Below are 21577 nucleotides of genomic sequence, written 5' to 3'. Positions count from 1 at the left end.
TATATTCCAATTAACTGTACAAGGGAAGTAGGGTTAATGCGAGTACCAATAAACAACTTGTTCCTTTATGGAGGTTAACTGGCAGTTACATGTAAAAACTTTAATGTCAAGAATAGGAGCAGATTTTCTCAATTTATTGCAATGTTTAGAGCTTTGTGTATACCTGAAAAGACTGATCAAATTACAAAATGGAATGATGATGTGATTAACGCAATGCCAGGTGCACCTCTTTGGCAAGACCAATGACAGACCAAAATCATTTGAGCTTGACTACTGAAATGGATAGAACATTGGGGAGGGTTTTTTTTGTGTTTTTTGTGTTTTTTTTGTTTTTTTTTAAGATCTGGACCGACACAGAAGTGACAGAAGTTGTTGATCTAAATTAAAGCAAATCTAAGACATTTTTCCCCAAGAGGCTAAGTATGGCCAACTCAACTTCAACGCAATCAGATTATGGTTGGGATCTGCTCGAAAGGAGATCCCAAAATGCTGTAATGGGCGACTCATGAATAATGTTCCCAGCAAAAGCAAAATTCCCCCTTGTACACTCAGTTCTTTGAAGGTTCTCCTTGGCAGCAATTCAAACCGTGTGTATCCTGTTTAGTTTTTGGACCGGGGGTTTTAATACAATCAAATACTATACTGGAAATTTTAATCCTCTAAACACCAATTCTTATCAAGAGAAACAAGTGTCAACAAATGTGTTTTTTTGGCAACGTGCAGAGTCCTTGTCACGGACACGTGTGTGATGCTAAGGAAGATCATTTCAGAAAGACTGATCTAAACCATGGCTGCATAACAAAGAACGGCTTTCCAGTAAAAGTAAAGTATATTACATGGATATCACAAAGCAGTTTAATGCGTTTCCAGAAAAAGATAACCTGGGGCCGCTGCAAGTCTATACAAGAATCACAGGACTTGGCAGAAAGGAAAGGGATTTATCTCCTTCATATCTTATAAACTGCCTAATTCCAAGACAATATGCAGTCATATATAACTTTTATAGACGAAGAAAGAATCTAACAATCCAGAGTCTTCACTGGTTTTCATTTTACATTCACATGATTAACGCTTTATTTCGAAAACAAAAAAACAGATGTTAAAAGGACACACAACTACCCAAATTAAAAATTATTTTTAAAAAAAAGATATAAAAAAATCCCAGTTTAGTAGATTTATTTCGAATGAAATCATGCATGCATTTAATTATGGATTTTTTCATTGGGGATATATACTGATCTTGTAGGTCCCCCTCATGCTGCCAAAAAAGCTCTGATGCGTTGAGTCATCGACCTCTGAACGTGTGCGGTGGAATTTGGCACGAAGACATTAGCAGTAGATCCTTTAAGTCCTGCAAGATGCGAGGTGGGGCCTCCATGGATCGGATTAGTTGTTCCAGCACATCTCACAGATGCTCAATCAAGTCAAGATCTGGGGAATGCGTAGGCCAAGACAGCACCTTTTTTATGTTCCTCAAACCATTCTTGAACATGGTTGCACAAATGCAAGGTTTCACAGCAGAACATTGCCCAGAGAATAACACTGCCTCTGCATTTGCAAGTCTTTGCCTTCAAACCATGCACAGACTTGGACTGTGCTGTCCAATCACAGCCTTCCCAGTGCAGCTCAGTGAGAAGTGTTTGTAAGACAGGTGATCTGAGCAATTGCTGCCTCTTGAGTTTAGCTCCACTGAGCTAACCAAAGCAGGAACAGGACCACTTGTCTGATTGACAGCCAGGGGGTGTAACCAGTTTAATTTGTTACAATTTCTCTTGAAATCTTTACTCTTTGTACAATGAAAAAAGAGAATACACTTCACAAATACAGAACTTCAGGAAGCTGCTTTAGGGAACTGGAGTGTCCCTTTAACTGCATTGACCACCGAGTTGGATGGGATTCTGGCTCACTGTGGGAGTCTTCTGAGCACAGCAGTGGTCTGGCACTGCACTTTACTCTATGGACTAGGTGCAGATGTGCAGTTTTCAAGGAAACAATGCTTGTTGGGCACGATGCTTCTGAAAGAGAAGTTCTTTGAAAAAGGAAGGATTTAAGGAGGAGGTGGCTCTAGTGGCTGTTTGTCTGATATTCATACCTCCCTATTTAGGAGGGACCGTCCCTCTTTTCTATCAGCTCTATATTGTGTCTGAGTGTATAAAAGTGTTTTTAAAGTGCTATAAATGCACACCTCCCAACTCCGGTGTCCCCAGTGGTAAGGGGGGAGTGAAGCAATTGTGTTACTAGATACCATAAAAAAAAATAATTCAGCGCTTAAGTAAAATAATTACAGTCCAATGGCAGCTAAAAAACACCAAATGTGGAGTCTCTCTCTTACGATTAAAAGCTGGATAAAAAACATGAGGTAGGTGCAGCGCCTAAATAGTCCTCATAGTGTTTTAGATCAAAGAAAACTTTGATTATTTCTCTATCTCCACCTTCCAAATTGATTGATTAATGCGTGCACGCTTTCCCTAGAAGTAATTCACACCGGAGACAAAGTTTCTGATCAGTGAAAAACTAAGGAATGCTTTATTCCCCAAAGTGGGAGCTTCTTCTTAAAGCAAAAATACGTCACAGTTTAAACATACAGTATACATTTAACAATTGGTTAGCAGTCTAAGGGGGTCTTGTCTAAACCCACCCTACAGGATGTGATGTCATCATTACAGAGTTCTCCCACCCATATTCCAGCTCCATCTTGGATGGATACACAATGGGAGGGGGAGTGAGTAGTTTCTTCCAGTGATTCTCCATTTTGTTACACGTGGCATATAGCTGCTAACTGGCAAAAATGAAGTGGGGGAGGGGAGTTAGTAAAGGAAGCTTGTTCTTTTTAAACAGGAATTTGTTACAGAGGAAAGAGTTACTGAGTATACATTTACTTTGCTGCAGAAGGATTTAGATAGACTGGAGGACTGGGCACTCAAATGGCAGATGAAATTTAATGTTGAAAAATGCAAAGTTATGCACTTCGGCGTAAAGAATACACAAGCAAGGTATACCCTTAATGGAAGCGAATTAGGGATAACAACACACGAAAAGGACTTGGGAATTGTTATAGACAACAAACTATGCAACAATGTGCAATGTCAATCAGCAGTGGCCAAGGCCAGTAAGGTATTGTCATGCATGAAAAAGGGCATTCATTCTCGGGACGAGAATATCATTTTGCCTCTCTATAAATCACTGGTAAGACCACATATTGAATATGCTGTGCAATTTTGGGCACCTGTTCTAAAGAAGGATATCATGGCACTAGAAAAAGTGCAGAGGCGGGCTACAAAATTAATAAAAGGAATGGAACATATCAGCTATGAAGAAAGGTTAACAAATTTAAACCTATTTAGTTTAGAAAAACGTCGCCTGAGAGGGGATATGATAACATTATACAAATATATTCGGGGCCAATACAAACCATTGTGTGGAAATCTATTCACAAACCGGACTTTACATAGGACACGAGGCCATGCGTTTAGACTGGAAGAAAGAAGATTTCGTCTAAGGCAAAGGAAAGGGTTTTTTACTGTAAGAACAATCAGGATGTGGAATTCTCTGCCTGAAGAAGTGGTTTTATCAGAGTCCATACAGATGTTCAAACAGCTACTAGATGCATACTTGCAAAGACAGAATATTCAAGGATATAATCTTTCAATGTAGGGTAATAACTGCTTGATTCAAGGATAAATCTGACTGCCATTCTGGGGTCAAGAAGGAATTTTTTGTCCTAGCTTGTTGCAAAATTGTGCTTCAAACTGGGTTTTTTTTTTTTTTTTTTTTCTCTTGGATCAACAGCAAAAAACAGGTGTGAGGAAGGCTGAACTTGATGGACGCAAGTCTCTTTTCAGCTATCTAACTATGTAACTATGTAACTATGTAACTATGTAACTATGTAAGACATTATGACGCTCTTACAAGGATATTAGGGAATGTGTGACACAAATGTATAATAGTAAAAAAATACATTTTAGTATTCTATCCATAACAATAGGAGTATAAAAGGAAAAAGGGAGATATAAAAGTGTAGAATTTAAAACTTCGGTTGGAGTAAGTAAAAGTACAAAATTGCCACACTCCAACTTATGCGCCTGGGCTACATGATCATCGCCAAATAATTAAGTGTAGGGTTGATTCTTTGTATTCGTGTAGTTGTGGGAGGTATCCTCATAGAAATAAAAAGAAAAAAAACCATGTATGGTGTAGTATGTTGGGCTAATAAGCAAGAGTAGGTATAGATAAAAATGTACACTCACATGTTATGGAGCCATAGATATGGCTCCAAGGATAGCGTGTGAAGTGGTATGATCCTCACTCAATGATATAGTGCAAACAGTTATTCTCCGTGGATATATATTTATATATATATAAAAAAAATAATTAAAAATCCCCTGCACTCACGCTTTAACTCCTTCACTTCCAGGTGCATGAGCCTAATCTCCAAAGACACAGATCCAATATAGAATGGCTGCTCACCGGTCTTTTAAAATGTAAATTCTTTATTAGATAAAGTTAAAAAACAACACACGTTTCAGTCCCCGCCCGGGACTTTCTTCAGGGTCAATAACAGGACTATATATGGAAACAAAATCACAATAGTGTACACAGTAATATGTAGTGCAAAACACCAATAAGATGAAAGACCTACTCACATATTTGCTCAATCCAGTGCGCTTAGGTGGTATTATCCCCACCAAATATATTGCCCAAAAGATCCAGGAGCAGCAGCAATAGGACCAATAAAAATATACTTTAGTATAAAAAACAGTAACCAGTAGCAAGATAAAAAAAAAAAACTGTATAAAAATACACTTAACGCGTTTCACTTTTGAGAAAGCCATTGTATAATGAAACGCGTTAAGTGTATTTTTCTACTTTGTTTTTATCATGCTACAGTTTTTTTTACCTTGCTACTGTTTTTACCGTTTTTTATATTAAAAGTACTTTTTCTATTGGACCTATTGCTGCTAGATCTTTTGGGCAATATGCTTGGGATAATACCACCTAAGCGCACTGGATTGAGCAAACCACATTTTGCTCTGGAACATGTGAGTAGGTATTATCTTTTTTTATTGTGTTTTGCACTACGTATTACGGTGTACACTATTGTGGTTTTATTTGTGTCCATATATATATATATATATATATATATATATATATATATATATCCAAGGAGGACAACTATTTGCACCATATCCTTGAGTGGGGATCATACCACTTCACACACTATCCTTGGAGCCATATCTACGGCTCCATAACATGTAAGTGCACATTTTTATCTATACCTACTCTTGCTTATTAGCCCGACATACTACACCATAGACATTTTTTATCTTTTTAGTTCTAGGAGGATACCTCCCACAATTACAACAATACGAAAAATCAACCCTGCACTTAATTGTTAGGCAACTATCATTTCGCCCAGGCGCATAAGCTGGAGCTGTATCTAAGCTCCAGAAAAGTGTGAGTGGACATTTTTTATTTTTACTTACTCCAACCGAAATTGCCTTTTGTTTTGGTTTTTAAATGTTTCATTTTTATTTCAAAATGAGATGGCATGTAGTTTTACAATATTAAACATTGTGAAGTAAACACAATTGAAAATTAAAAGTTGTACAGTTTTACATTTAAACAGCTTGGAATATGTACATCGGTGTATACAGTTTAAACCACGTCAAGAGATGGTAAGTTGTCATAAGAGAAATACAGATCTTGCAGGGGTGTCAATGCACAGGATATCGTTGTGGTGCGAGGAAGTCCCCCTTGGTATGTCTGTTCGGTTCTGTGGAGCCATTAGGTACTCGTGATAGTGGTAATCTGTGTTGAGTGGTCAGGTTCGGTCAACTATTTTTGTATTCCATCATTACGTAAAGTATGGGAGTAAACCATCTAGAGTACTAGTCACCTCTGTTTGTGGGTCTTACAAGTATAACAAAAAGACCTTTGGGAGAAAAAGGTGTGGGAGGTCTAACTAGTGAGGGGAGGGTGGGGGTAAATGAGATGCTACTCCGCTACATCGTTTTCAGTTTTGCAGCGCATTGTGCAGGTGTCTACATGATCATCACCAACTACATCGTTGTTGGCTCTGGTATGCTGTATGTCTCCATGGCATGTTAGAGAGTGGTTTTGTTTTGTTCCCAGGGGACCTTTTGGACTAAAGTAGCCTTCTCCGTCCATTTAGACCAGATTCAGCCGTGGTGTGTTAGGGTTCCACTTATTGTGTGTGACATTTTTTAATACTATTGTGTGTGACTTACTTTACCAATAACTATCGATACATCTGGTGCGGTGGTCAATTTCTACAGGGTGGCTATGCAGGTTTTTGCAGCTAGTGTGATATGGATCAAGGCTGCTTCATATTGCGTAAACCCTTTTGGTAGCATATGGAGCAGGTAGTGCTCTGGTAGTAGTGGTAGGGTTTTTTTCAGTTTTGATTCCATCAACCCTTGGATCTGCTTCCAGTAGGAGTTGAGTTCCAACCAAAGTTTTAAATACTACACTATTATATCTCCCTTATTCCTTTTATATCCATATGAGGACTATTTAGGCGCTGCACTTACCTCGTGTTTTTTTTATCCAATTGGGCTACTGGCTCCGCCCCAAAAGAAACATACCACCCCAAAGGGGGGTGGGGTTCTGCTGACTTTACTGGCAGGTCAGCCTTGGCGTAAGTACATGCCAGGCTGCCTCCCTATCTTTTTAAGTTAGTCCACTGAGGGCAGACCTTGCAGGAAGCAGTTTCAGTGCTCCCTGCAGGGTCCTAGTGCCCTGAACAAAGTGTAAGGATGTTGGGACAGTGTGAAAGGACCTAAATATTGGGACTATCCTGCCAGAATGGGGATGGTTGGGAAGTATGTAAATGTGTTTAGAAATCAGTCTGTGTAAATAAGATAAATTGTTCCTTTTCTAGATTACATTTTAGTTTCATAAATGATGTCACCTAAAATTCCTCAGAATAGCCCCGGCCCTGGCCACACCCCCACTCACACCTCTAAAATTAAAGAGACTTTCTTTGTCCATTTGAAATGTTGGAAGATGTCCAACTCTAGATCCCCAAACCACTGAACAGTCTTAAAGGTTCAGACAGATTCAGAGATCTAGCAATAGCAGTGCTCACCTACATTACGTGTTATCTCCCCCCTCATTAGAATGATGGGACATGTTGTAATTTAAAAGGAACACATTTGCTACAGAAGCTGTAATTCATTGTCATGCCACCTAAAACAGTGATATTAGCCAAAACATGTTTTATGATATCTGGTTGGAGAATGAAGCAGGACTGTTTTAGAAACAGGTCTTAATACTCAACAAGGCAATTTTTAGGCCGGGCTCTCACACCATTTGGTTTTATAAGTCCCTTTAATAACAAATGACAAGTTAATTGGCTGATACCAAAGGCCAATGAAGCGAATATATGCATTGAAGATGTATTGATTTTCAGACTGTTTCAATTCTCTGCCATATCACAATCAAATCTAACTTTTATTGCCTGCAGTACAGTCTTCTAGACCTTGCTTGGTTAATAAAGGATAGTCAATGTTGCCAAAATCGACTCAATGAATGTGTCATTAAGTTCTTATCCTAGGGCCGAAACTTGTACTTTAGGTGGGTCATCTAAACTGTGTGACTTCTCTCTGGAAGTACTGCAATGACTGTGAACTGCAATGCAATGGTTGTTACAAACCACCACCACATAAAAATTGGTGTTGATATTTGGAGATTATTCATACAACCAAAATCACTTTTTATTTTAGTCTGCTTTTAGCTACTCTCCCCCCTTCAGAGGGGCTTAGTTTGCGTGAGGCTGTCTCCATTTGACAGTATACAAAGTAGACGGGTGTAAAACCTTCTGCCCACTTCAATATACATCTCATCCTACTTGTTGAGTTGACAGCTTCGATTTTACGGCTTCCTCCAACATATATACTTGAAATGTTATTAGACACCAGCACATTGCTTTTATTTCTTAGAAGATGGATGTGAGTAGGTTTCAGGGAGAGGTTTCTTGTGATGTCTCTCTTTCCTGAACGTGTACACCAACAATGACGTGTACACCAACAATGACAATCCAATTTTATAGGCCTTCTTTAATCGGCATTCCTTGGTGTACTTGCACCTTTATTGGCTTCTGGTTTGTTGGGCCCAAAACATTATGTAATAACATAATAAAGTCACATCACAACCTCTTCTTGTACGTTTGCTATGGTGTTGTAAGAAATATTATTTAAGTGATTGCTTCAAATTCTAAAGTTGTGGAGCCAAGTAGCCTAATCATGTAAATTCTGCTATTTTTTTGGATTTCCTACAGCATTTATTTGTGAAAATAAATCATTCTGTTTTCTTGCACAGTTTCGGATTTCCTTTTTTTGGGGGTGGGAGGGGGTATTTCCTTGTTTCTGGAATTAGCCTAAAAGTAAAAATTTGTTAGGACTCATTACCAGTGAAACCTCTAGAGTTGCAGAATGATGTTAAAGGGACACTATAGTCACCATAACAACTACAACTTATTGAATTTGATCTGGTGAGTAGAATCTTTACCTTCAGGCATTTTGCTGTAAACACTGTCTTTTCAGAGAAAATGCAGTGTTTACATTACAGCCTAGCGATAACTTCACTGGCCACTCCTCAGATGGCTGTTAGAGATCCTTCCTGGTTCATGGCTGCCTAAAATGCATCCAGACATTCAGTGTCTCCTCCCTCTGCATGCAGACACTGAACTTTCCCCATAGAGATCCATTGAGTCAATTAATCTGTATGAGGAGATGCTGATTGGCCAGGGCTGTGTTTGAATCATGCTGGCTCTGCCCCCTGATCTGCCTCCTTGTCAGTCTCAGCCAATCCTATGGGGAAGCACTGTGATTGGATCAGGCTACCCCTTCTGATGATGTCAGCAGACTGCTGTTTTTTTGTTGTTGTTGAGGAAAACAACTTGCAGAGTTAAAGCTTCTGGCTTGAATACAGTAAGATTTTGCTATATTCATAAAGGCATGAGGGGCCCAGGGGGGCTAGATGGTGGTTTTAACAGTATAGGGTCAGGAATACATGTTTGTGTTCCTGACCCTATAGTGATCCTTTAATGTGTTCATCACACCACCTAATATAATGGCACAAAGGTTGTCCTCCCATTTGAAGACTGAAATCAGACAGACATTAAAAACTGATAATGATCAGACATGCCAACTTGCAAAGAGGCGGAATACCTTTTTTTTTGTTGGTATAACAATCTCTAAATATCCTCGGGTCATGGTATGCAGAGGACTGATCATGCCACCATGTACCAAAATGTCTTATTCCTTCATTTTTCCTGGATTTGCCAAACTGGTACCCTGAACATAATTCCATATGTTCCTTTTTATTTTATTTTGTTTACTTTGGTATTTGCATGAGAATTGCCTTTTTCTATCAATCAACTAATTGTTTGTCCCCCCCCCCCCCCCCCCAAGCTTTCCTCTATACTAGAGAAAATAGATTTTTCTAATCTTGGATCTATTCCATTCAGGAAGCTTCTCCTGTTAATTAGTGTGCCCACTGAGCTTTTATATCATCTTTGCTTTGTAGGAAAAAATATTGCTGCCTTTATCACATTAGATGTGGTTATACCTCTGGGATAAGTTAAATCCAGCATTGTGTTACTCGTCTCGTCCTCATCTGCCTATGGCCAAAATTCATGATTCTGTTTTTAAATCTGACTTTGGAGAGAATTCTAAAATTGCTTATTGTAAAAAAAAAATCAAATATCTAATAATGAAATATATATATATATATATATATATATATATATATGCATATGTGTGTTTTCTGGGTAGCCTGTACTGAGCAACAACTCTATGTCTGTAGTTAAACCATTACTCAATTATCAGAACTAGAAAAAAATATCAATTAATTATAGTACATAAGCAGTTGTTTGATACTTATAAGTTGTTAATGTCAAAACCGGATGATGCTGTCTAGTCTCTCGTAATAAAGTCATTTTTGCCAAATAATTTTACGTATTTAAATCCCTGTATTGTTTAGATTATAGGAAATTAGATTCTAAATATTCACTCAATTGATCATCAAGGTTTAAGGCCTAATGCAACCATCGATTCTAGGTAGCATCTTCGATCAAGACTATTCTTGCAATAGCTCATGCCAGTACTCAGAATACAAGGTTTTCTAGAGCTCTTCATTATTGCCACCTCTTTATTGGTCTTCAATACAGTTGAAGTTGGCTTTTGAGAAGTGCGCTTTAAATTGATAATCACAAGCACAAAAAAAAGAAATCCAGAAGAGGATGTGAGGTCCATACAGTTATCCTTTATTGGTAGGTAGTATAAAGCATCCATTTAACTAATCAATGTTCTATAGTATAGGAGGTGAGAGAATGGTCAGGATATGTGTGGAGCGAATTCTATCCAGAAGGCTTTAGTGTCAGTTAATTTTAAATGTATTTTTTTCTTTAAAAAGATTAAACATCCTAACAGCTGTGTATGCAAACCTGATGAAGTCATAGGTTAAATATAACACACTTGTTTGAATCAGAAATAGTTTCTTGAGAGTTCTGTTTAAATAGCAGTTCTGGGACAAAGTTCTAGAAATGAAGCAATCACCATAGTAACTATTAGGGTGGTCCTGCTGATTTCTCCCAATGTGGCATATTTATCATATTTACTCTACAAACATAACCCCACCTAGCAGACTAAATACTCAATTTTACAAACCCACAAAATCAGCCAATAGAATTCTGCAAGGTGTTTACACAATGAATGTGGCTGAGTATCTGTGTTTGACTTCAATTCATGCACCAGTTTAAAAAAGCTGAAATAGTATGATTAAATACTAAAATAAAAGAAATTGTGCCAATTCGTATTCCATTTTCCTGGAATGCATTTCCCATAAACCTGCAAAACATATGTCAATAGATTCAACAGGCTCTGTAGAGCAGCAATAGTTAATGGTCTATTTCACTATAAAGGTTAGATGCACAGATAGTCCCAAATTATGTTATTAGGCCGCACTAAATAATGAATGTGCACATCAAGTGAACGTCAGTCAGAAAGAAACAGATATATGATTATTCAAGTATTGCTAAAAATAAATACACACACACACACACAAAAATAAATTTAAAAAAATGCTATGGCTGGAATGGATTAATTTGTTGGTATACATAAAGATATTCACTAATAAAGAAATGAGTAATCCCACACATTAACTCACATTAGATCCATATGTCCATTTCCATTTACACCCTTAGTATCCTCACTAGTAACATTTATATATAAAAACATATGCATACACTGAGCAAAGAGCATCACTTGACATAAGTAGAGTCACAGAGCGGTCCATGCACAGAGACCTCAATGTTGCCATAGAAACCAGGCATTTAATGAGAAGCTGACGGATTGGCTGACTGCGATCAAGCATCCTCCTGCAACTGTGATATAATGAAGCCAGGCAGCTATCTTCCCTCTCGATGTCTGATAATAGTGCACGAGTCTCGAAGGAAGAAGGAGGGGTGACGTGAGAGGGGGAGGTTTATCAACTAAAAAGGAGGAGGATAAACTGTACAGCGTGGAAGAAGACAAGATGAGCTTCACTTTAATAATGTCCATTGTGATGCATGCTCTTCATTTTGTTGGTTTGAGAATCTAACTACTCTGGGAGCTTGCTCGCCCCCCTGGTATGTTAATTCCTATTTCCTTTTATAAGGATTCTGAAAATGAGAACTGGATCAGTGAATGTGGGCAGAAGCGTGTGTTACATATGTATCATAGTAGGGACCTCAGTCGGCATATTCATTCTTTTTTACGGTTACATAGATAAAGATTTGTATTGATAAATAGCAAACATTATATTATATTACCTAGCCAGTATTTAGATTACATAACAATTAATTATATTATGTTACATAGCCAGCATTTATATTAAATAGCAATTAAAGGTACATGCAGGCACTTCATCTTATTTATGTTTTTATGGTGCCTGCAGTCCTGCTTCTAACCCCCAAAACACTATATTTCACAAATTAGAAGGTTTGAAAGTGCAGCTTTAAGAGATGCCTTCAAGTCTTCTAGATATGACAGCCAGAAATCTTACTTCCGTCTCATACCGCAACATACTGTTGTAAGAAATTGATATGGAAAACATTGTATATATTATATCTATATTTTTTATGTAACTCTCTGTGCATGTGACTGGTTTCACAACTTTTGGGTCATCTCCTTGATAACAGTGTGATAATGATGAAAGCTATCAGTTGCATTTTACAGCACCCAGCTAAAACAAAAGCTTACATCCCTCCAGCAGTTCTCCTGCCAACCAGTTTTCCATGCACGTTATCAGAAGATCAGAGTAATGAACATCTAGGTGTAACCATGGGAGTGTGTGTTTTCCCAAGCCATCCTGCTCCCAACCTAACCAAAAACCAACCCTAACTGGTCACATTTTACACAATGTTACAGTATAGCTGGAGGGAAGAGATCAAAGGGAAAGACTTGTGTAAAGACAGAAAGAACTTTCTGGAAAACGGGGGCTGGATAAACCAATTTTGGGAGGGAAAGGGGATTCTGGGATATGTAGTTAAGGACTGCAAGAATCAGTCTTTAAAAAGGACAACAGCCAAGGAGATCGCTCTCTTGTCTTTTTCTCTCTTCATCTCTTTTTGGGGAGGACAGCGCAGCAAAGCAGAGGTGTCATGGTGAACTGCGAGAGACTGTCCCAGACTATCAAAGATGAAGGCGCAAGGGGAAGATCTTCATTTAACCCCTTAAGGACCAAACTTCAGGAATAGAAGGGAATCATGACATGTCACACGTCATGTGTCCTTAAGGGGTTAAACGTCCAAGTATTGTCCTTATACTATGTATCTTTTGATTATGTACTGGATATGGTTAGAATGCACATTTTTTTATTTAACTTTTATCATCTTTAATATAAAAGATTACACTATTGTGTTTGTTTTTTTTGTTCTTTTTTTACATTTCATATATCCTAACGAGGACTATTTAGGCACTGCACCTTCCACCTGTTTTTACCCAATTTTCGGATGAGAGAGATTGTGTATTTGGTGTTGGAGCTGCCATTGGACTGTAATCATTTTACTTAAATTACCACTATAGTGCCAGGAAAACAAACTCGTTTTCCTGGCACTATGGGGTCTTTAGGTCCCCCCCACCCTCAGGGTCCCACTCCCGCTGGGCTGAAGGGGTTAAACACTTGCCTTTCTCCAGCGCCGGGCTCCCGCTACGCTGGGGAACTCTCCTCCCTCAGCCACACACGCATTCAAACAGTCCATAGGAAAGCATTTCTCAATGCTTTCATATGGAGGTCAGCGTCTTTCACAGTGAGAAGCGCGGAAGCGCCTCTAGCGGCTGTCAGTGAGACAGCCACTAGAGGCTGGATTACCCAGGTGTAAACATTTACAGCTGCAGGGTTAACACTAGATGGACCTGGCACCCAGACCACTTCATTGAGCTGAAGTGGTCTAGGTGCCTATAGTGGTCCTTTAAGCGCGGAATTATAATCTTTTGTTACCTTGTATGACTTATATTATGTAGCCAACATTTATATTATGTAGCCAGCATTCTTGTATAAAGGCAAGATCTAAGTCATTGGAGGAGGCATACATATGAAAGACAATGGTAATTAACAGGAAACTAAACAAATCTGGCTGCTTAAAGGGACACTATAGTCACCTGAACAACTTTAGCTTAATGAAGCAGTTTTGGTGTATAGAGCATGCCCCTGCAGCCTCACTGCTCAATCCTCTGCCATTTAGGAGTTAAATCCCTTTGTTTATGAACCCTAGTCACACCTCCCTGCATGTGACTTGCACAGCCTTGCATAAACACTTCCTGTAAAGAGAGCCCTATTTAGGCTTTCTTTATTGCAAGTTCTGTTTAATTAAGAGTTTCTTATCCCCTGCTATGTTAATAGCTTGCTAGACCCTGCAAGAGCCTCCTGTATGTGATTAAAGTTCAATTTAGAGATTGAGATACAATTATTTAAGGTAAATTACATCTGTTTGAAAGTGAAACCAGTTGTCAATCATAGCCAGGGGAGGTGTGGCTAGGGCTGCATAAACAGAAACAAAGTGATTTAACTCCTAAATGACAGTGAATTGAGCAGTGAAATTGCAGGGGAATGATCTATACACTAAGACTGCTTTATTTAGCTAAAGTAATTTAGGTGACTATAGTGTTCCTTTAATTCACCATGGTTTTAATTTGTCTCTTCCCCAAATTGTCTCATTAAAATCACCTGAAAGTTCGAATGAAACGAAACAGAAGAAACCCAATGTGTATGGAATCTGATACAGCCCGAAGCCTCGTTTCACACGATTCTGGGAAATGTGCTAGGAATAAATGTCAGGCCTTTTACTTCAACTGACAAAACTGGGACAACTTTCTCATTAAATTGGGTTTTAATTAACCACTTGGGCTCCAAAAAAGACGCACAGCACATCGCAAATAAAATGCATTGCATACAACTTTGGTTATCAAAGGGTTAATGGATTTACATCCAAAGCTCAAAGCTCTCAATTTGCAGTTCATAACGTTACCAGCGTCTCCCTTGTGCCTCATGGTGACTGTTATTTAAAATCCACTTGTCATGGGTACTCCAACTTATACTCAACTGTAAGAACATAACATTTCCTCTTTAAATTGATCAGGATTGCGAGAAAATATATAGCAATAAAATAAAAATACTGACGAGAGCAGGAGAACCTTTCTACAAATTGTTTTCTTGCTCTCATTCACAGCAATTACAGCATCTGCATTGTAGTTACTGTGATTATCCTCCCGGCACTGGCAAGCCTGTCTCACACTTAGCCAGAGCAATAGGGAAAAAGAGTGACAGACACTAAATTCAGATGCAGAGACACTGGGAAATAAGCCTTCGGGAAGTGCTCTGTTTAGAAAGAAGAGCGCAAGAACCATAATGTCGGCATAATAAGTAAAGAAGGCCCTGCTTTGGGAAGTGTTTGGGGCAAAAGCGTCCGTGGGGGTGAGTGTTACATTAGTATAGAAGTCCCATGAACATGGCATGAGAGTAGCAGGGAAGTAAGTATTTAAGATAATTCCAATCAATATCAGTGACTACAAATGCAGAACTAGTAAAGCAATGTCAGCTCCCTGGTCTACTATGTAGACTTAAAATGACCAGTTTGGGCACCATAATGGTTTTATTGAAATGGGGTTGTTATGGTGCGAGGAGGTACCTGGCGCTGGCTCACCTCACCACTGACTGGCATGAAGTGGTCATAATAATGCCAGTATAAGGCACCATAATGCCAGTATAAGGCCAGTATAAGGCCAGATAAGGCCAGATAAGGCCAGATAAGGCCACAGTAGCTCACCATTCATAAAATAAAATCACTTTCTTAATAAATGGGAAGCTACTGATTGCTTAGAGCATCAGCTATCTGTTCTAAAACAATCAGCGGTGCCCCTGCCTGAGCCTTCCATCTAGGTGCTTTTTTTTTTGCAAATCCAATTTGGGCTTGGGATATGCCCCTACAGCCCCTATGAACTCACTAGAGCCACAATGCCCACCTGCCCGCACTACAGCCCCATCGAGGGAGGAGTATCCTAGTTTAACACTAGTTTATCAGCACTTTTATAACTTAACAAGGGAACACCCACCCAGCTGTCAATCAAACAGCCAGGTAGGTTTGTAGCTTCTTTCTGTTATCTCCCTAAGCTAACAGAAGTGGCATGCATTTCTGCCTACTCCCACACAGACCTCATACCAAAGTTGCGCATGTGCATGAGCCGGCATGCGCATGTAAGTGAGCACCAATACAGAGGCTTCTCAATAAGAAGCCTCAGATTGGTTATTTCCCTGTGAAGAGACTGAAAGTCTCTTCCGGGATAAAGTGGAGGGCTTGCTAAGGATGACATTCATAAGATCTGCAGCATTTTCAAGCACTTTTAAAATATAACAAATACATGCATGAAAAATTCCTGCAAGTATTCATTGGAGATGTATCTACTAAACAGTAATTTCACCATTTTATTTTTGCTCATTTGGGCAATGAGAAATTATTGTTAGTGAAGCCCTGCCCACCCTATGCCACTGTGAAACTCAAACACATACTGCAGTCGCTGAATCTCCTTTTCTGTGGGTATGTTTTAGATGCCTACCACTTCCATGCTACAATGTGCTCACAGTATTTATGCGGTCATTGTGTTCCACCAATTTAAGAGTACAATAACACCGTGAAAGAACAAAGATACAATAAAAGGTAACATACTATTTAGCAGAGTCATTAAGCTGGTATTCCCTGGATCGATTGAAGCATTCCTGTATTCCAGAGTCTGCCCAGAGTCTCATCATGGCGGATAGCAGCTCAGGAGAGAAAGGCTCTGTGTCTTCCATGCGGCTCACCACGTCGCACACCATCTTGGCATCTGCCTGTGGAAGAAAAAGTTGGAAAAATTGTGAAGAAGTGAAAAAATGAGAGTCAGAATAAATAAAACAAATGTAGGACAGGATTCTCTAAAGCTCTATACATCTACGACAGCGGTGGACTATGGTCTACACCCAAATGCTAAGTGTCATATCACTCTTACATGTTCCTCAAATTCCTAGGAAATGAAGGTTAAAACCATACTCTAAATCAGACAAAACTTGTAATTATTCTTCATGGTTCAAATATACTAATTACAGAAGCAAAACATCTAGATAAATCTACAGGAGAACAAAGGAGAGAGTTTAAACGTCTTGGTCTGGAATCTGGAGTTCAGATTTCATAGTTTGCGTTAAACTTCGAAGAAGCTTCATACTAAATTAAAAGTTGAATAAGCCGGGCATGAATTGATAGCGAAGCAATTTTTGCAGCCAAACATTCCGCTTGAACCAGATTGGGAACCATCACTTGCAGACACTGCAACCAAAAAAGACATCTTGATTTTTGATTGTATGAGGGAATAAATTTATTGAAACATAGTGATAGTAGATAAAAGTCAAACTGACTATTTAGTCTATATAGAACTACAGGATTGATTTTGGATTTTGTGTCCTGTTCAAGACAAAAGTCCATGCAAATGTTGGCAGTCTGACGTTACCCTTATGAAAGTATTAGATCAGAAGACATCAAATAAGACATTATTAGGGCAGTAAATTAAGTAGGCAGAGTCCTATAAATAGAAAAAGAAAAGGAAAAAAGGAACCAAAAAGCAAACACTATGGGATTACAGACAAGCAGGAGGTTATCTGGATAGCCCATGTAGGTCAAAGATGACCTAGGGGCATATTATGATCTGAGCTACAGGATATAAGTATGAATCTTCAGACTAATGTAATTAGACATAAAATTAATTAAACTGATCAACTGTTTGTGACTAAGATTGTTGCCATGTACATTAATAGAGATTAAGGTGTAGGTCTTTCCAGATATATAGTGCCTGACGATCTGTTTTTTTAATGTTTATTTAATATTTCATATTAGACAAAATCTAGAATGTTACAAATCCTTCCCACTGCACCAAATCCAGAATGTTACAAATCCTTCCCATTCCACCAAATCCAGAATGTTACAACCAACTTGGGAATGTTACAAATCGTTCCCATTGCACCAAAGTCATAATGTTACAAATCCTTCCCATTGCACCAAATCATCCCATTACACTAAACCAGGGGTGGGGAACCTTTGGCTCTCCAGATGTTTTGGACTACATCTCCCTTGATGCTTTGCTAGCATTATGCCTGTAAGAGCATTATGGGAGATGTAGTCCAAAACATCTGGAGGGCCGAAGGTTCCCCACCCCTGCACTAAACCCAACATTGTGATAGTCCCCTCCTTTAACTTGAAACCTACCATTTGACACATGCCTCTAACTAAATAATCACAATGTGTGACATAGACCACCTTTTGCAATAAAGTCAGAATGCATCATGTAGGGCAATCGACAAGTATTTGGACAGTAGCACGAGTTTTGTTGTTTTACCTCCAGAACATCCAGCGTTGTTTGAAATCAAACAATGACTAACAGCATAAAATGAAGACGGGTATTTTTAAATAAATATTTATGTCCAGAAACTATATTTAATAATACAAAGCCTCGCACATTACGAACGATAATTGGAAATTTAGTTGCTTTTGACAAAGTATGTGCAGTAGCATGTAGCATTGTAAGTTCGTTCTCAAGTGAAAGCTGTCCAAATACTTACAAACTGCAATGAATCCAGCATTACACTAAACTCAGACTGTACATTCCTCTACATTTCTTGCAGGGTTAGGATATACAATTTTGGCTCGTTTCCCACACTCTCATCTAACATCCCTCTAGCGCAGGTATAGATTTATAGCAGTTTTTCTTCTCAAAAACTATTTTTTTGAGAAGCACCTTATACGGTAATCGCTGCATAAATAGCACATTATTCTTGGCCTAATATTGCTGAACGACAGCAGTTTTTTTTTTAAAATGCTCTCTTGTGAAAAAATGTAATCCACGTTAAAGCTAAAACATGTGCGCTTTCTTTTGAGGATCATTTTTGGCTCCAGTTTCTATGGAAAAATCAAAATAGCCAACTCTGCTCTAAGACAGTGTTACAGACTCATAACATAGGAGACTTTATGAATGTGAATGCAACATAAGTCGTTCGGAACCTTCTACGTGGACAGTTACAAACTATTACTAATAAAGCCAGATTTTTTTTAAATCAAAGAATGTTTTAGGATACTGCCTACTTTCCCAATCTGAATGCTAGAACACAATTCTTACTGCCGCTTCCAGATTTTACAAGGTATATATCAATTGAGCATGGCTAGGTAGGAGGAGGCACATAAATGTACACTAAGGAGATGAGATTCAGCACTGGACTTACTCCGTACCCCACCCATACTTGTGGGATGAAAGCAAGGGGAGCAATATCAATTCAGAAAAAATATATATGGAGCCCCAGAAATATTGAAAATGCATTTTTGATTTAACCGTTACATTAATAGAGTCTAGAACACGGGTAGACAACCTTTTGGCACTCCAGATGTTGTGGACTATCTCTCCCCTGATTCTTTGCCAGCATTATGGATATAATAGGAGATCTAGTCTAACACCTGCAGTGCCGAAGGTTGCCTTCCCCTGATCTAGAAGATGATATATGCCATATCCTGTAGATCTCTCTCTCGCCATATCTATATATATCCCTATGAAGATGTTACACCAATCTTTATACTTCGTGTTAGCGCAGTAAATTATAGTAAAGAAAGCATCAGTTTAACATTCGTGTTGCAGTGGGGATATAAAGTAGCATCGCATGGGATCCTTTTAACAGCTCAGCATCTTCCAGTATACATGGAAACGTTAATATGATTTGATGCACAACCTTAGCTATAGGAGGTGGTCAGAGAGAAGAAGGTTTATCAGTGGTCAGTAACCCTGACAAGCACATCATCCAAACACAGATATCCCAGCAGCTTCTTCCAGTACAGAACATACAATTTATTAAGCCCTCTATATTGGCTTCATTAGTGAATAAAGACCAATGAGATGTGTGAAAGCTGCACTGTGCTTCTCTCCGGGGTGTTTGTCATGCTGGGAATAACCTTTCACACTGAGCCCACCTCCCTCCGCACAGTGGGCATAATTTACATTTGAAATCTTCATCTGGCATTGGGTCGTAGTTTCAGCTTCCTGTTCCCCACATGCCTTCAGCTCTGTCCATCCCTGATTGTAAAGTCTCCCTCTCCATCTGTCTGCCAAGTGATGCAAATATGGAACTGCCGCAGCTCTGGGGTTCCATTTCATGAACCGCTCAGCAGAAGCTTTGAGGCACTAAAAATACCCCAGGGAAGACGTTAGTTCTGCAGCTCTCTGGATGAAGCAGTTTGCAAATCAACAGGATATCCATGCAGCTAAATAGGTGAACGTCTGTCCTCAAGCATTCATGGGGTAACAAAACCCATTACCAAAGGCCATGTCTGGCTTAGGGTGATGTGGTTGTCATTGACAGTTGGAGGATATTATATTGTCTGGCCAGTCTGGAAGCTAGTGGAATTCTCATATGAATTCAGATTTCAAGCAGTAGAATCTTCAAGGACAGAGTCTTGGATCAGCATTCGGAGAATAAAATCTATAGGGAGCTCAGAGATTGTATAATAAATAGTTCTCCCATGCTGAGCTCCTAGCATTTACATCAAAAGAACTCTGGCCTAATAGCTGTGACCCCCTGTCCTTAGGTAACAGGAAAGCAGATGAGGCACAGTTTCAGAGACCGTTCGATGTACAAAACAGAATTAACAACGTGAACCAGAACACAGCTGAAATGACAAACTAGATCCAGGTATCAGGAGTATCGGTAGCAGTGAGCGAGAAATGTTCAGGGTATATCGGTACACACACATCCAATCTGCAGGGCCGGATTAACATAGGGGCTGATGGAGCTGCAGCTCCAGGCCCAGGCCCATGGAATAGGCCCATTTAAAAAAAAAAAAAAAAAATTTTTTTTTTTTTTTTTACACACTACTCTTAGCTTTGCCGTCTGACTGGTATTTTACTGGTTTGTCACCTGACTGGTATTTGAGGCTGCCTGGCCGTGCCAGTATTGCAGTACTACCGGCAATACAAATGCAGGTATTTTTCTCAGAATAAATGGAGATTACTCTGCAATACCAGCACCGGCCAGTAGGGGGGGCCACTGTGTGTGGAGAGAGGCAGGGATAGGAAGTTACAGCATATCCCTGCCTCTCTCTACTACTTACTGATCCGTGGGGGAGCAGCAATACAGCACAGAGTCCAGACAGCAGCTCTACAGCTCAGGTAAGAGAGGGATGGGGAGAAAGGCAGCAGGGACGCATGGGGACACTGAGACACTAGGGGACACTGAGACACTAGGGGAAACAGACACTAGGGGACAAATGGGGACACAGACACTAGGGGACACTGAGACACTAGGACACATGGGGACACAGACGCTGGGAGACCTGGGGACACAGACGCTGGGAGACCTGGAAACACTGAGACACTTGGAGACACTGGAAAACATGGGGACACTGAGACACTAGGGGGCACTGGAACACATGGGGATGCTGAGACACATGGGGATGCTGTGAAACATAGGGACATTGGGAGACACTGGGACACAGAGACACTATGTCCCCATTTCTCCCAGTGTCCCCATGTCCCCCATCCAGTGTCGCTAGTGTCTCAGTGTCCCCAAGTCTCCCAGTATCTGTGTCCCATGTCTCTCAGTGTGCCTAGTGTCCCCATGTGTCCCAGTGTCCCTATATGTCCCAGTGTCCCCATGTCTATGTCCACAACTGTCCCCATGTCTCCCAGTGTCCCCAAGTGTCTGTCTCCCAGCCAGTGTCCCATAGTCTCCCGGTGTCCCCATGTCTCTGTGTCCCTAGTGTCTTAGTGTCCCCAAATGTTTCAGTGTCCCCATGTCTCCCAGTGTCTGTGTTCATAGTGTCTCAGTGTGCCTAGTGTCCCCATGTCTCCCAGTGTCCCTATATGTCCCAGTGTCCCCATGTCTATGTCCACAACTATCCCCATGTCTCCCAGTGTCCCCAAGTGTCTGTCTCCCAGCCAGTGTCCCCTAGTCTCCCAGTTTCCCCTAGTCTCCCAGTGTCTGTGTTCCCATGTCTCTGTGTCCCTAGTGT

General features: G+C 39.8%; 1 protein-coding gene across 3 annotated transcripts in view; it reads right to left on the bottom strand.

Annotated features, from left to right (window-relative positions):
• GNAO1 (G protein subunit alpha o1) overlaps positions 1-21577 on the bottom strand; it is a 182245-nt gene that overhangs the window by 32593 nt on the left and 128075 nt on the right. For all 3 annotated transcript variants that reach the window (XM_063437959.1, XM_063437961.1, XM_063437958.1), the window contains exon 4: positions 16229-16389. In XM_063437959.1, coding sequence (XP_063294029.1) covers positions 16229-16389 — 161 coding nt within the window. The remainder of the gene's footprint in view (positions 1-16228; positions 16390-21577) is intronic.

Source organism: Pelobates fuscus, chromosome 12, assembly GCF_036172605.1.
Source record: "Pelobates fuscus isolate aPelFus1 chromosome 12, aPelFus1.pri, whole genome shotgun sequence".
Classification (NCBI taxonomy): Eukaryota; Metazoa; Chordata; class Amphibia; order Anura; family Pelobatidae; genus Pelobates; species Pelobates fuscus.
Note: the sequence above shows the minus strand (reverse complement) of the source record. Positions and strands in the feature narration are given on the sequence as shown.